General features: G+C 41.0%; 1 protein-coding gene across 1 annotated transcript; it reads right to left on the bottom strand.

Moving 5' to 3' along the window:
• Positions 1-1,207: 1,207 nt before the first annotated feature.
• On the bottom strand, positions 1,208-14,380 carry LOC112256396 (WD repeat-containing protein 20). The gene is made up of 4 exons (XM_024429640.2): positions 13,995-14,380; positions 5,051-5,233; positions 3,556-4,866; positions 1,208-2,124 (listed from the first exon to the last, which is right to left on the bottom strand). The coding sequence occupies exons 1-4, from the start codon at positions 14,241-14,243 to the stop codon at positions 2,074-2,076; spliced, it is 1,794 nt and encodes a 597-aa protein (XP_024285408.1). The 5' UTR covers positions 14,244-14,380; the 3' UTR covers positions 1,208-2,073.
• Positions 14,381-15,474: the final 1,094 nt, after the last annotated feature.

The raw sequence follows: 15,474 nt of genomic DNA, 5'->3' as shown, positions 1-15,474 counted from the left end.
GAGGTGATGGCGGCCGAAAAATGGCATCATCACAGTATCTCTGTGGATTCAAATTGCCATAGATGAAATGCAATTGTGTTCGTTGACCATAGCTTATGCCTGCCCATACCCCCACCACGGGGCAAGCTGTTCACAGCATTGACATCAGCAAACCGCTCACCCACACGACACCATACGTTTGCCATCTGCCCGGTACAGTTGAAACCAGGATTGATCAGTGAAGAGCACCGAGCTGTCTGTCTAAACTACTGGCACACAGCTCAGACACCCATGCATATACCACAAGTGGTCTCTTCACAGTCCCCAAGTCCAGAACAGACTATGGGAGGCACACAGTACTACATAGAGCCATGACTACATGGAACTCTATTCCACATCAACTGACGCAAGCAGTAAAATTTCATTAAAATGTTTTTTTAATTTTTTTAAATGACCTTATGGAACAGCGGGGACTGTGAAGCAACACAAACATTGGCACAGACACATGCATACACACGATAATAGTGTGTTGTGTAGTGTGTTGTTAAATATGTGAATGTATTGTAATGTTTTTAAAATTGTATAAACTGCCTTAATTTTGCTGGACCCAAGAAGAGTAGCTGCTGCTTTGGCAGCTAATGGGGATCCATAATAAATACTTCTCCAGTGGCCATCAAAGGTGAGCATTTTCCCACTGAAGTCGGTTACGACACCGAACTGCAATCAAGACCCCGGTGAGGACAAGCAGCACGCAAATGAGCTTCCCTGAGTCCTTTTCTGCAGAAATTCTTTGGTTGTGCAAACCCACAGTTTCATCAATCCGGGACGATCAGACGATCCCGCAGGTGAAGAAGCTGGATGTGGTGCTGTGCTGGTGTGGTTACACATGGTCTGCGGTTCTGAGGCCGGTTGGATGCACTGCCAAATTCTCTAAAATGTCATCGGAGGCAGCTTATGGTAGAAAAATTAACATTCAATTATTTTGCAACAGCTCTGGTGGACATTCCTGCAGTCAGCATGCCAATTGTACACTACCTCAAAACTTGAGATACGTGGCATTGTGTGACAAAACTGCACATTTAAAGTGGCCTTTTATTGTCCCCAGCACATGGTGCACCTGTGTAAAGATCATGCGGTTTAATCAGCTTCTTGATATTCCACACCTGTCAGGTGGATGGATGTAAACAAATGTGTGCACAACAGAGAAATAAGCCTTTTGTGCACAAGGAACATTTTACGTTGATCTTTTATTTCAGCTCATGAAACCAACACTTTACATGTTGCGCTTAAATTTTTGTTCAGTAAATTAAAAATACTTTGGATGAAAGCAAATCCTTAGATACCCACATTCTTGGACTTAAAGGGATAGTTTACACTAATTTCATTTTGGTTAATCTTTTTCTTACCTTGAATGCAGTCTGAGCCTGAACTGACGGCAAAAACCACACCTACGATGACCGAGACCACCTTCTGAACGGAAGACAAGCCACACCAAAATATGTGATTGTGTGTAGGTAGGTCAAGAACATAGTTTGACTTTAGCAACTGTAGTACCCTTTGATAATGCACATATTCCAAATCATAAAGGCTGAAGGACATGATTTTGGTGTGCAATTTTTAGACAATGGATAGTGGGCACTATGGAACACCTCTGTTTTTGTGTAATTCAGTAAACTTTAGCCTGTGACAGCTTGTGGCAGTCACTCCTGGCCCATGGACAACTTGCAAGGTAAGAAACAGGAATGATAAAAGTTGTTGGGTGAACTATCCTTTTAAACACAAGCATAATATGAATGGTTTCATCAACTAAGCCAAGCTCGAAGTCCAGAAAAACAGCCTAACGTATATGAGCGAGAGAAGACAAATTATTAAAAAAATATTTCACAAAATTCCAGAAAAGGACAGAGCCACTGTCCAAAACTGCACCACACCCTTTCCATTTCTGTATTTGAATACTTCCACCATCTAGGCCATGTGTATGATAACCAAAAATAAAATAAACTTGCAGTGCTTTGCAGGGTGAAAAGCAGCACCAGGCTCTGGTGACAATACAGCTCTGTGATGCAGGTTTCTTAGCAGCATAAATAATGTGGGCTATACTACAGTTCCACTGGGAGAGCTGGCTTGGTTTTGGGATGACAAACCCTGGAAAGAAAAAGGAGATTTGCATTGGGGAAAGTTCACAAAGCATCAAATTCAGCACACCCATCTTCCTGCCTTCAAAATGGCCAGTGCACAGCAGTTAGCTAGTGGATGACGCAGTGAATGTAATGCATTAATATATAACGCTGTTTGGCAAATAAACAGGTCCTCTCATAAAGAATCTGAGAGTGTTGTGGGTGAGCGTAAAGATGACTTGCTTATTTATGCTGCGGTGCCCTGTAGGATGGTAAATGCTCCAATATGTTTGTTTTAATATGGAGCCGATGCATACAAATATACTCAATTGGGATCAATGTCTTCTTTCCACTGATAAGGAGGGCTACCTAAGGGCACTTACTTATCCACCAGGTGACTTGATTGTACTTGACATACGAGATTCTTACCATTATTGATTTCTTTGAAAATGTATTGGCTTTGCATGGGGTGGCAGATGAACACAAACCACTCCCCTACTGATTTATTTGGAAAGTGAAGCTAGAATGTTTCATTTGGCTCTATACTCCAGCATTTTGGATTTGAGATCAAATGTTTTATATGAGGCTACAGTACAGCATGTCACATTTTATTTGAGGGTATTTTCATATTTGTTTTTACCATTTAGAAATGAATATGAATCATGAATAATGATGAGTGATTAAGTTAGATGCAAAGATCATGCCCCAAAAACATGCTCACCTGTCACCATTACCAATAACAGGAGAGGTTAGCATTTTTGGGGGGAATGACATTTATGCCTCCAACTTTCTCACTCATCATTATTCACAATATATTCATGATTATCCACATTAAATGTAGAAGTATTCTTATTTAAAATAAAACTGACAAAATGACTACACATTATTTACCATTCATTTCTATTAGGCAAGCAAAATCCAAAACAAACTACAAATGCATCCAACAGGTTTGCAGAGTCACAAGCTTGATGGAGTCATTGAGTGCTAGAAATATGTGACCAACTACTATACTTTTGACAAATTTTAATACACTAAGTGAATATGTCCAAATACTTGACACCTTAAAAGTTGGGTGACTAGATAAATAAATGCTTTAATTTCTAAATGGTAAAATAGATATGCATGAAAACACCCTCAAATAAAAAGGTGACATTCTGTACTGTAGCTTCATATAAAACATTTGATCTCAAATAAAAAATGCTGAGTATAGAGCCAAATTAAACATTTTAGATTCACTGTCCAAATAAATATGTAGGGAAGTGTACATACAGACAGTTTGAGATGTAACATACTGCAAGTGCAAGAGATTCCCATACTCATCTACAGTAGGTAATGTTGTCACAATGCTGTCTAAAATGTCCACAATAATACTAACTTTTCTAAATGAATCCTTGCATTTTAGACGACAAAGAAATGCACAGGAATTTAGCAGAACTTAATTTCTATTCAAAGAACTTACCACTTTGCCAGGCCTTGCCCATGTGCAAATAAATCCCTCCTGACAAGCTGTCACTATACAGTCTTCAATAAATATTAAGACAGTCAGTCTCTCATGTGCTATTTTTTTACAGATGAGGGGCTCTAGTAAGGGTATGTCTTCCATGCGGGGACAGAGCAGCGTACCCAGTGTCTTTGCAGGGTCTGTTTTGGTTTTGGTGAGCATGTTGAGCTTGTCACTGCTCTTGCTGCTAATGTGGCCCATGCTGTGGTTCCATTTGTGGTCCTTCTCGTGGTGCCGCTCTTTGCGATCGTGAATGGAGAGTGTGGCAAACTTGCTTACGCCTGCGGCGATAGTGTTGTCCATGACGCTAATCCTGCTGTTGGCGGTCATAGCTGCAGAGTGCGGTAAGCTGTTGGAGCGTGGCAGGGGAGTAGGGAGGGGGTTACCAGGGGTGTTGGTGCCGTTAGTGCTAGGGTTAATACTCTCTATGCCACCACCTACCCCGCCTCCCACAGCCACGTCCCCTCCCGCCGGGGGGCTGGTAGCATTCATCACATTGGTGTGCGTTCTTGTCCGGGAAAGTGGGAGGTGGGGGAAAAGGATATCTTCTGTGAGGTCCCACAAGCAGAGTTGAGTGTCCTGGCCCACTGAACCAAACCTGTATGTGACCTGTACCGGCCGACTGTCCGTGGAGTTGCGCTTAGAGAGTCGGGACTGCGAGCTGTTGGCCCGGTCGCGACCGAAGTGGATCTGGTCCTGGAAGTCCTCGTCACTGCCGCTGAACTCCATAGGGTCCGCATCCTCCACACTGGTTGTGTAATGGTCAAACGCCACCACACTCACCCACGACTTGTGTCCATGACCGCGTGCAATAACCCGGCAGTCCACAAATGACCACACAGTCACCAGATCATCCTCGCCCCCCGTGACAATGTACTTTCCGTCTGGACTCCAGCACACACACAGCAGACCCCCAAAGTAGCTTTTCATGGTCCCGTGCAGCTCCACCGCATCAAAGTTGAAGACCCGAAGGAAGCCGTCCTGGCTCACGCACGCCAGGAACTTTCCATCAGGTGAGAAAGAAAACTCGTTAAGGGCTCCCTCGCCCACCGTCCATTTGAGCAAGGGGTTGCGCGTGGACTTGCTCTTACAAGTGTGCACTGAGTAGTTCTCACCCTGTTTGAGCAACAGGTAGTGAGGTGCCGTGGTGCCACACGTGTGCTCCATGTTGTACAAGTACATGTTTCCACTGGAATGAGTGACTAGGAACAGACTCTCCGAGCCTGGCACCCATTTTACACAAGTTACTCTGGAATTGTCTATTAGTCTCTGGGGAAAGCGGTTTGGGATAGAAAGTGAGGAGGGAGAGAAGGCACAAATGTTACATTTCAATTGTAAGCAACAATGGCATTCATTGCGTTATATGTCAAAAACATAACATTTGAGGCTAGTTCCAATGTAATTTTCATCTCTACTTTTTTCTCTCTCTTTTTTACTTTCCGTCCCGACTTACTTCCTCATTGAAGAGCTTGCTGGTCTCCTTCTTGATTGGGTCGATGAGCTGCACTTGGCCAGCCGAGAAGCCCACCAACAGGGAGACGCTCTCCGCCGTGGCCGTGAGGTGGTTGAAGTCGTGACATGTGGGCTGTGTTCCTTTGTATATCCTCTTGTCGATAGGTTTGCTCAGATCAGCAGCCTGAAAGATAAGCATACAAGATAAGTGAGTTAATTGAAAAAAAAGGGGGCTATCCCTAAGTTTGCGCCTAAAATTACATACTAAATCTAAATGCCTGTAGCTCAGGCCCTGAAGCAAGGATATGCATATTCTTGGTACCATTTGAAAGGAAACACTTTGAAGTTTGTGGAAATGTGAATTGAATGTAGCAGAACACAATAGATCTGGTAGACGAAAATACAAAGAAAAAAAAACAGCTTTTTTCTACAGAGAAAAAACAACCAGCTTTTTTCTACCACCATCTCTGAAATGCAAGAGAAAGGTCCCAGTGCTAGCCGTCACTCTGGTTGTAATTCCGATAGTGTCCACAAGATGGCAGAATATCGTCAAAACTGTATACTTGGACTTTGATTTAACTTCTCCAGTATTAGTAGACATATTATAAGTTCAACATTTGCAAAACAATCCGTTTTCATAACTTCATAACTCTGAATATCCTGTCGCACAATGTTAGCAGAAACATTTTACGGCAGATACAGGGTTCCCGGATACTCCCATAAAGCCCATAAAGTCCACCCTGATTGGTGCTTATTTGACAAAGTTAGAGTCGTTCAAGTGAAGACCACTCAGTGTGCCATGAAGGCGTCGCACTCTGACCAAATATGGTGTTGTTAGGCTATACTACACCACTAATGATATAATGAAGTCTGGTTACGTTCTAGGATCTCTGAGGAATACTTACGAATGTGATTTGACTAGTTGAAACAACATTTAGAGTTAGATTTTCAGATTCCTTTCTTTGCAAATTGAATGAGTGGAAATTCAAAATCGATTGTGCATGCTATATGGACCTATTTAGGACATGAAAATGGATTTTATCTAACAAAATGACACTTCATGTTATGTCTGGGACCCTTTGGATAATAAATCAGAGCAAGATTTCAGAATGTAAGTACACATTTCACCTTCAGAGGTGAATTTATCAAACCTATCGCGGTGAAAAAAGTGTTTTGTTAGGAACTCTCAAACAATAGCATGGCATTTTTTCGCAGTAATAGCTACTGTAAATTGGACAGTGCAGTTAAATTAACAAGAATTTAAGCTTTCAGCCGATATAAGACACTTATATGTACCGACATTTGTTGTTTCTCTAAAATCTGCGATCATGACACAAGGCACTACAAGGCACTGTAAACTGTATGATTTACAACTGTCCCGTTGCGCCGATCCCTAAGAAGTTTGCATATCCTCTTGTCAATAGGTTTGCTCAGGTCAGCAGCCTGAAAGATAAGCACACAAGAAAAGTGAGTTAACTTCTTATGGATGAGGGGCAGTATTGAGTAGCTTGGATGAATAAGGTGCCCAGAGTAAACTGCCTGCTACTCAGGCCCAGAAGCTAAGATTTGCATATTATTAGTAGATTTGGACAGAAAACACTCTGGAGTTTCTAAAACTGTTTGAATGATGTCTGGGTATAACATAACTCATATGGCAGGCAAAAACCTGAGAAAAAATCCAACCAGGAAGTGTGAAATCTGAGGTTTGTAGGTTAAGTCTTTGCCTATCCAATATACAGTGGAAATTTGGTCCGATTGCACTTCCTAAGGCTTCCACTAGATGTCAGTCTTTAGAATCTTGTTTCAGGCTTCTACTGTGAGAATAAGAACTGTTTCAATCATGTGTCTAGCAGAATGCCATGAGCTCAGTCAGGCGTGCGCCCGTGAGAGCGACCTGTGTTCCATTGCATTTCAAAAGAGAAAGGAATTGTCCGGTTGAAACATTATTGAAGATTTATGTTAAAAACATCCTAAAGATTGATTCTATACATCGTTTGACATGTTTCTACGAACTGTAATATAACTTTTTTGACTGTCTGGACTAAGTGTGCCTGCGCCTCATGAATTTGGATTTGTGAACTAAACGCGCAAACAAAAAGGAGGTATTTGGACATAAATGGACTTTATTGAACAAAACAAACATTTATTGTGGAACTGGGATTCCTAGGAGTGCATTCTGATGAAGATCAAAAGGTAGTGAATATTTATAATGCTATTTCTGACTTCTGTTGACTCCACAACATGGTGGGTATCTGTATGGCTTGTTTTTGTCTCTGAGAACTGTACTCAGATTATTGCATGGTGTGCTTTTTCTGTAACGCTTTTTTGAAATCTAACACAGCGGTTGATTTAATGAGAAGTATATCCATGTATAACTTGTATTTTCATCAACATTTATGATGAGTATTTCTGTAAATTGATGTGGCTCTAGGCCTCCCGGGTGGCACAGTGGTTAAGGGCGCTGTACTGCAGCGCCAGCTGTGCCACCAGAGACTCTGGGTTCGTGCCCAGGCTCTGTCGTAACCGGCCGCGACCGGGAGGTCTGTGGGGCGACGCACAATTGGCCTAGCGTCGTCCGGGTTAGGGAGGGTTTGGCCGGTAGGGAAATCCTTGTCTCATCGCACACCAACGAATCCTGTGGCGGGCCGGGCGCAGTGAACGCTAACCAAGGTTGCCAGGTGCACGGCGTTTCCTCCGACACATTGGTGCGGCTGGCTTCCGGGTTGGATGGCGCTGTGTTAAGAAGCAGTGCGGCTTGGTTGGGCTGTGTATCGGACGCATGACTTTCAACCTTCGTCTCTCCCGAGCCCGTACGGGAGTTGTAGCAATGAGACAAGATAGTAGCTACTAAACAATTGGATACCATGAAATTGGGGAGAAAAAGGGGTAAAAATAAATAATTTATGTGGCTCTCTGCAAAATCATTTGGAAGCATTACTGAACATAACACGCCAAACTGAAACTGAAATTTTGGGATATAAATATGGACTTTATCTAACAAAACGTACATGTATTGTGTAATATGAAGTCCTATGAGTGTCATCTGATGAAGATCAAAGGTTAGCGATTCATTTTCTCTTTTTCTGCTTTTTGTGACTCCTCTCTTTGGCTGGAAAAATGGCTGTGTTTTTCTGTGACTAGGTGCTGACCGAACATAATCGCATGGTATGCTTTCGTCGTAAAGCCTTTTTGAAATCGGACACTATGGTGGGATTAACAACAAGTTTATCTTTAAAATTGTGAATTTTAATTGTGAGATGTGTTTGAATTTGGCGCCCTGCACTCACTGGCTGTTGTCAAATCGATCCCGTTAACGGGATTTCATCCATAAGAAGTTTTAAGATTGGAGCAGTAACCTTTTCAATGTTGCATGTTTTCGGCTCTTGACCAAAGCATCAACGGTGACATGCAAAAGCAATGAAAGACATGAGTAGTGCGCTCATAAAGCCACCAAATTCTTCGAACATAACAGCAAACAAAAGCTTTTTTTCAAACGGTCTTTGAAGTTGATAGGTTTTAATGAACCTATTTTTTTTTTTTATCAACCTGTCATGTCCACAACTACAGAGTGACTCTCTCTCTCTAAGATGCCTCTCTCTGAAAGAACTCTAGGCAGAACTTCCTACTTGACCATCAGTGTAACCACACTGACACATCAAAGTCAATGCAAAACCTTGCCAAGTAGCTTAACTCCACGAATCAAAGGTTTTTATGACCCGCCGACTCGTTACTCAAATGCTTAAATGTAAAAATTGGTGGTTGTATTTGATTAACGTTTTATTAAAAAGTATGGATTTCAGCAAACAAATAAAGGCACGCAACAGAAGGAAAACATACAGTGGGGCAAAAAAGTATTTAGTCAGCCACCAATTGTGCAAGTTCTCACACTTAAAAATATGAGAGGTCTGTAATTTTCATCACTTCAAAAAAAGAAAGAAAAAAAAGAGAAAATGACAAGAAAAATCCAGAAAATCACATTGTAGGATTTTTAATGAATTTATTTGGTGGAAATAAGTTTTGGTCACCTACAAACAAGCAAGATTTCTGGCTCTTACAGACCTGTAACTTCTTCTTTAAGAGGCTCCTCTGTCCTCCACTCGTTACCTGTATTAATGGCACCTGTTTGAACTTATCAGTATGAAAGACACCTGTCCACAACCTCAAACAGTCACACTCCAAACTCCACTATGGCCAAGACCAAAGAGCTGTCAAAGGACACCAGAAACAAAATTGTAGACTGCACCAGGCTGGGAAGACTGAATCTGCAATAGGTAAGCAGCTTGGTTTGAAGAAATCAACTGTGGGAGCAATTATTAGGAAATGGAAGACATACAAGACCACTGATAATCTCCCTCGATCTGGGGCTCCACGCAAGATCTCACCCCGTGGGGTCAAAATTATCACAAGAACAGTGAGCAAAAATCCCAGAACCACACGGGGGACCTAGTGAATGACCTGCAGAGAGCTGGGACCAAAGTAACAAAGCCTACCATCAGTAACACACTACGCCGCCAGGGACTCAAATCCTGCAGTGCCAGACGTGTCCCCCTGCTTAAGCCAGTACATGTCCAGGCCCGTCTGAAGTTTGCTAGAGATCATTTGGATGATCCAGAAGAAGATTGGGAGAATGTCATATGGTCAGATGAAACCAAAATATAACTTTTTGGTAAAAACTCAACTCGTTGTGTTTGGAGGACAAAGAATACTGAGTTGCATCCAAAGAACACCATACCTACTGTGAAGCATGGGGTGGAAACATCATGCTTTGGGGCTGTTTTTCTGCAAAGGGACCAGGATGACTGATCCGTGTAAAGGAAAGAATGAATGGGTCCATGTATCGTGAGATTTTGAGTGAAAACCTCCTTCCATCAGCAAGGGCATTGAAGATGGAACGTGGCTGGGTCTTTCAGCATGACAATGATCCCAAACACACTACCCGGGAAACGAAGGAGTGGCTTCGAAAGAAGCATTTCAAGGTCCTGGAGTGGCCTAGCCAGTCTCCAGATCTCATCCCCATAGAAAATCTTTGGAGGGAGTTGAAAGTCCATGTTGCCCAGCAACAGCCCCAAAACATCACTGCTCTAGAGGAGATCTGCATGGAGGAATGGGCCAAAATACCAGCAACAGTGTGTGAAAACCTTGTGAAGACTTACAGAAAACATTTGACCTCTGTCATTGCCAACAAAGGGTATATAACAAAGTATTGGGATACACTTTTGTTATTGACCAAATACTTATTTTCCACCATAATTTGCAAATAAATTCATTAAAAATCCCACAGTGATTTTCTGGATTTTTTTTTATAATTTTGTCTGTCATAGTTGAAGTGTACCTATGATGAAAATTACAGGCCTCATCTTTTTAAGTGGGAGAACTTGCACAATTGGTGGCTGACTAAATACTTTTTTGCCCCACTGTAGGTACACGTAAGGGTTTATGGATGAACGTTTTTAAATTATAGCGACTCAAATGAGTTGGGGATCATTTCTAAAAAAAACTCTTAATCAACGCTTAATTTCATGGAGAAATTGAGGTAACAATGCAAAACCATGCACTGGAAATTCAGAGGTAAAGTTGGTTTTATATTCACACATTTGGACTAGAGGTAGACCAATTATGATTTTTCAATGCCGATACTGATTATTGGAGGACCAAAAAAGCTGATACCTATTAATCTGCCAAATTTCTTATTTACTTATTTGTAATAATGACAATTACAACAATACTGAATGAACAATGAACAATTGTTTTACCTTAATATAATACATCAATAAAATAAATGTTGCCTCAAAATAAATAATGACATGTTCAATTTGGTTTAAATAATACAAAAACAAAGTGTTGGTTGAAGAAAGTAAAAGTGCTATATGTGCCATGTAAAAAAGCTAACGTTTAAGTTCCTTGCTCAGAACATGGGAACATATGAAAGGTGGTGGTTCCTTTTAACATGAGTCTTCAATATTCCCATGTAAGAAGTTTTTAGGTTGTAGTTATTATAGGACTATTTCTCTCTATACCATTTGTATTTCATATACCTTTGACTATTGGATGTTCTTGTAAGCACTTTAGTACTGCCAGTATAACAGTATAGCTTCCGTCCCTCTCCTCGCCCCTACCTGGGCTCGACCCTGGAACACATCAACAACAGCCACCCTCGAAGCATTGTTACCCATCGCTCCACAAAAGCTGTGAAATATGGAACCGTTTCGTATTTTATTTAATGGGTGGCACCCATAAGTCTAAATATTCCTGTTACATTGCACAACCTTCAATGTAATGTCATAATTACGTAAAATTCTGGAAAATTAGTTCGCAACAAGCCAGGCGGCCCAAACTGTTGTATATACCCTGACTCTGCGTGCAATGAACGCAAGAGAAGTGACAATTTCCCTAGTTTAATATTGGCTGCTAAGCTGGTTCTCTTTTAACTAAATATGCAGGTTTAAAAATATATACTTCTGTGTATTGATTTTAAGAAAAGCATTGATGTTTATGGTAAGGTACATTCGTGCAACGATTGTGATTTTTTCGCAACCTTGCTTCTGTTAAATCATCCCCCGTTTGGCGAAGATGGCTTGTCTTTGTTAGGAAGAAATAGTCTTCACACAGTTCGCAACGAGCCAGGCGGCCCAAACTGCTGCATATACCCTGACTCTGTTGCACAGAACGCAAGATAAGTGACACAATTTCCCTAGTTAAAAGAAATTCATGTTAGCAGGCAATATTAACTAAATATGCAGGTTTAAAAATATATACTTGTGTATTGATTTTAAGAAAGGCGTTGATGTTCATGGTTAGATACACATTGGTGAAACGACTGTGCTTTTTTTTGCGAATGCGCTTGTTAAATCATCACCCGTTTGGCAAAGTAGGCTATGATTCAATGACAAATTAACAGGCACCGCATCGATTATATGCAACGCAGGACAAGCTAGATAAACTAGTAATATCATTAACCATGTGTACTTAACTAGAGTGATTATGTTAAGATCGATTGTTTTTTATAAGATCCTCGTGGAGTGCGATGTAATCGGCCATGATTGGTGTCCAAAATTGCCGATTTTAATTAGGGGCGATTTAAAGTTTTCATAACATCGGCCATTCCGATTAATCAGTCGACCTCTAATTCGGACATTCAACAGACATTAGCCAAAAGCATTTTTAAATGATAAAATCACTAACAAATGAATTGATCATCACAGAAACATAAAAATAGATATGGTTTATTCTATAAATGTCTAGCATACTTTTAAAACCTTTGTTTTGAATTTTAAAAATCCAGTTTTGATTTGATGAAAATACATATCTTTAAAATGCAATTTAAAGCTGTAGAAATCAATAACTAATTCACTGTTTGTCACAGAAACATCAAACTAGGTATGATTTATTCGATAAATGGCTAGCATACTTTTACAACCTTTGTTTTGAGGAAACATTACAGTTTTCACTTGATAAAGGTAGAGTCCATGTAGAGGTAGAGTACATCATGATCGAGGCATGTAGTCCATCTAGAGGTTGTGTGGTCAAAGTTCTAACGAGTCTGTTATACCCTATTAGAAGGGGCCTGGCATAAAATTCTGCATCTTCAGTCATGTTAAATTACCATTAAAAACTATGGGATGAAGGCGTCAGGACTGACTAACAAAGAAGATAGGTGGATGGATCAAGAAGACCAAGTCAGCCGAGAGGATCAACAATGGGCATTCCACGGTGGAGATAAGGAAAACTAAGTGTGAACCATAACATACACTACCGTTCAAAAGTTTGGGGTCACTTAGAAATGTCTTTGTTTTTGAAAGAAAAGCATGGTTTTTGTCCATTAAAATAACATCAAATTGAACAGAAATATATTGTAGACATTGTTAATGTTGTAAATTACTATTGTAGCTGGAATATCTACAAAGGCGTGCAGAGGCCCATTTATCAGCAACCATCACTCCTGTGTTCCAATGGCAAGTTGTGTTAGCTAATCCAAGTTTATCATTTTAAAGGGCTAATTGATCATTAGAAAACCTTTTGTAATTATGTTAGCACAGCTGAGAACTGTTGTTCTGATTAAAGAAGCAATAAAACTGGCCTTCTTTAGACTAGTTCAGTATCTGGAGAATCAGCATTTGTGGGTTCGATTACAGGCTCAAAATGGCCAGAAACAAAGAACCTTCTTATGAAACTTGTCAGTCTATTCTTGTTCTGAGAAATAAAGGCTATTCCATGTGAGAAATTGCCATTAAACTGAAGATCTCGTACAACGCTGTGTTCAACGCTCCCTTTACAGAACAGCGCAAACTGGTTCTAACCAGAATAGAAAGTGGGAGGCCACGTTGCACAACTGAGCAAGAGGACAAGTACATTTCAGTGTTTAGTTTGAGAAACAGACACCTTAAAAAGTCCTCAACTGGTAGCTTCATTAAATAGTAGAGGTGACTCCGGGATGCTGGCATTCTAGGCAGAGTTGCAAAGAGTAAGAAAATTAATTCTCAAATTAATTCTCAACAATATCTTGTTGACTCCATCATTGTTGTGAAAGGAGTTATTTCGTGTAGGTAACTTTACACCTCAATACTTTGCGTAGCCTAGCTACCTCGCCTAGGTCACAACAGAAGCAGAGCATCCGTGCACTGTAGCTACGTCATGACCCAAGCAATTAAATATAAGTACAGTGGAGGTCACATTAATTGCCAATATTGGGATTCTTGTCAAATGTCCAGCATGGTCCGTAGATAGCTGTTACCGGTTAACTGACTGTCAGATTAGAGTTAGTTTGCTGGCTAGCTCGCGGTGCATAACGTTACCACAACACTTACTTAGACTGGTGGTGCTAGCTAGGACACAGTAACGTTACTGTGCATTTGTCATACACCAGGCAAACTGGACAACACTGACCTGTTGTCATCAATTAAGACATACAAATTATAAATAAAACTGTTAGCATAATGTTTAGCTACCTTTCTAACGCCTTTGTAGATGTAGAAGTACAGCTCCCGGCCCACATTGAAACATATTCGGTCGCCGTTGCCAGACTGGTCATTGACGTTGACAAATGAAACTTTGACAGGGTTCGAACCCTGGGAATTGAAAGGCACCCTATTGGGGCGGCTATATTCGGAATGAGTGAGGAGTTTATAGACGCCTTCCCGTGTAGTGAATTGAGTTTTAATTTCGTTATTCTCCTTCCCTCCTCCCTCCGCCGCCATCTTTGAATTACATTCATCCTTCCTCGAGTCCGGATTTTACACATGGAACGTGCGCATGCCCGTTCATAGGTAAAAGTAGTGTCGACTCGCGCAAGTAGACCGATTCGAATGTAGGACAGGAGAAGACGAAACCACCTCAAAAACGTGATACGTTCTAACACTGGCAGCCCACATATTTCCCACCTTGGTAAAATACACGTTCTTCTTCGGTGGAGTTTAACGGCTGTTGGCATCCAATATGTTGTATTATCGCCCTAATTGAAATATAGAATACATCCATTACACTTTGTGATACAACATGTGAAAAGGTGAAACGGGAAAATAAAAAATGAAATATATTTTGACATACCCTACCAACTAACCCACACTCATTTAAACCCACCACCTTATTCTACTACTTTAACCCTATCTAATCCTACCCCTGGTCAACAACCTGCGAGGACGGGACACTATACCACCCAACACACCCTGTAACTCTTCTGAAGTTAAATCTCGTACCCCCAAATACTTCTCTGCTGCCACCACATCTATTTTCTGTGACATACGTTCCAACTCTGCAGTACAGTTGATAACCATCGCTATGCTACCAACATATTATTTGATAGAATAATAAAGTGAACATGGAAATGACCCTGCCACCTATTAGCCCTCTAAAAAAAACACCCTTTCCACTATCTAACCCTAGCTAGTCCTACTCTAGACCAATAGTCTGAGAGGACATACAGTGCTTTCGGGATGCATTCAGACACCTTGACTTTTTCCACATTTTGTTACGTTAGTGCCTTATTCTTAAAAAAACATATACACTACATGACTAAAAGTATGTGGACACCTGCTTGTTGAACATCTCGTTCCAAATCATGGGTTTTAATATGGAGGTGGTCCCCCCTTTGCTACAATAAAAGCCTCAACTCTTCTAGGAAGGCTTCCGGTGATGACATCCCCAGGGGTCCGTGCTGATTGTACGGAGATTGTGGCAGCAGGTTAAATGGCGTCGCCTTGAGAAGGCAAGAATAAGATATATGTCAGGAGAAGTCCAGGGTGGAATATGGAGGAGGAATAGAGGGAAAAAGAAAGGCAGAGAAGGTTTAAGAGAGAAAGAGGGTGAGCTTGAGTCGGTTAAAAATTTCAACCAAAAGGGGGATGGTCTGTTAAAGAAGAATGGTAGAAAGTGTAAGCAGGATTAGCTGAAGAGGATAAATGGAAGTGAATGAGGTCGATGTATTAGAGG

The sequence above is a fragment of the Oncorhynchus tshawytscha genome, linkage group LG24, assembly GCF_018296145.1.
Source record: "Oncorhynchus tshawytscha isolate Ot180627B linkage group LG24, Otsh_v2.0, whole genome shotgun sequence".
NCBI lineage: Eukaryota > Metazoa > Chordata > Actinopteri > Salmoniformes > Salmonidae > Oncorhynchus > Oncorhynchus tshawytscha.
Note: the sequence above shows the minus strand (reverse complement) of the source record. Positions and strands in the feature narration are given on the sequence as shown.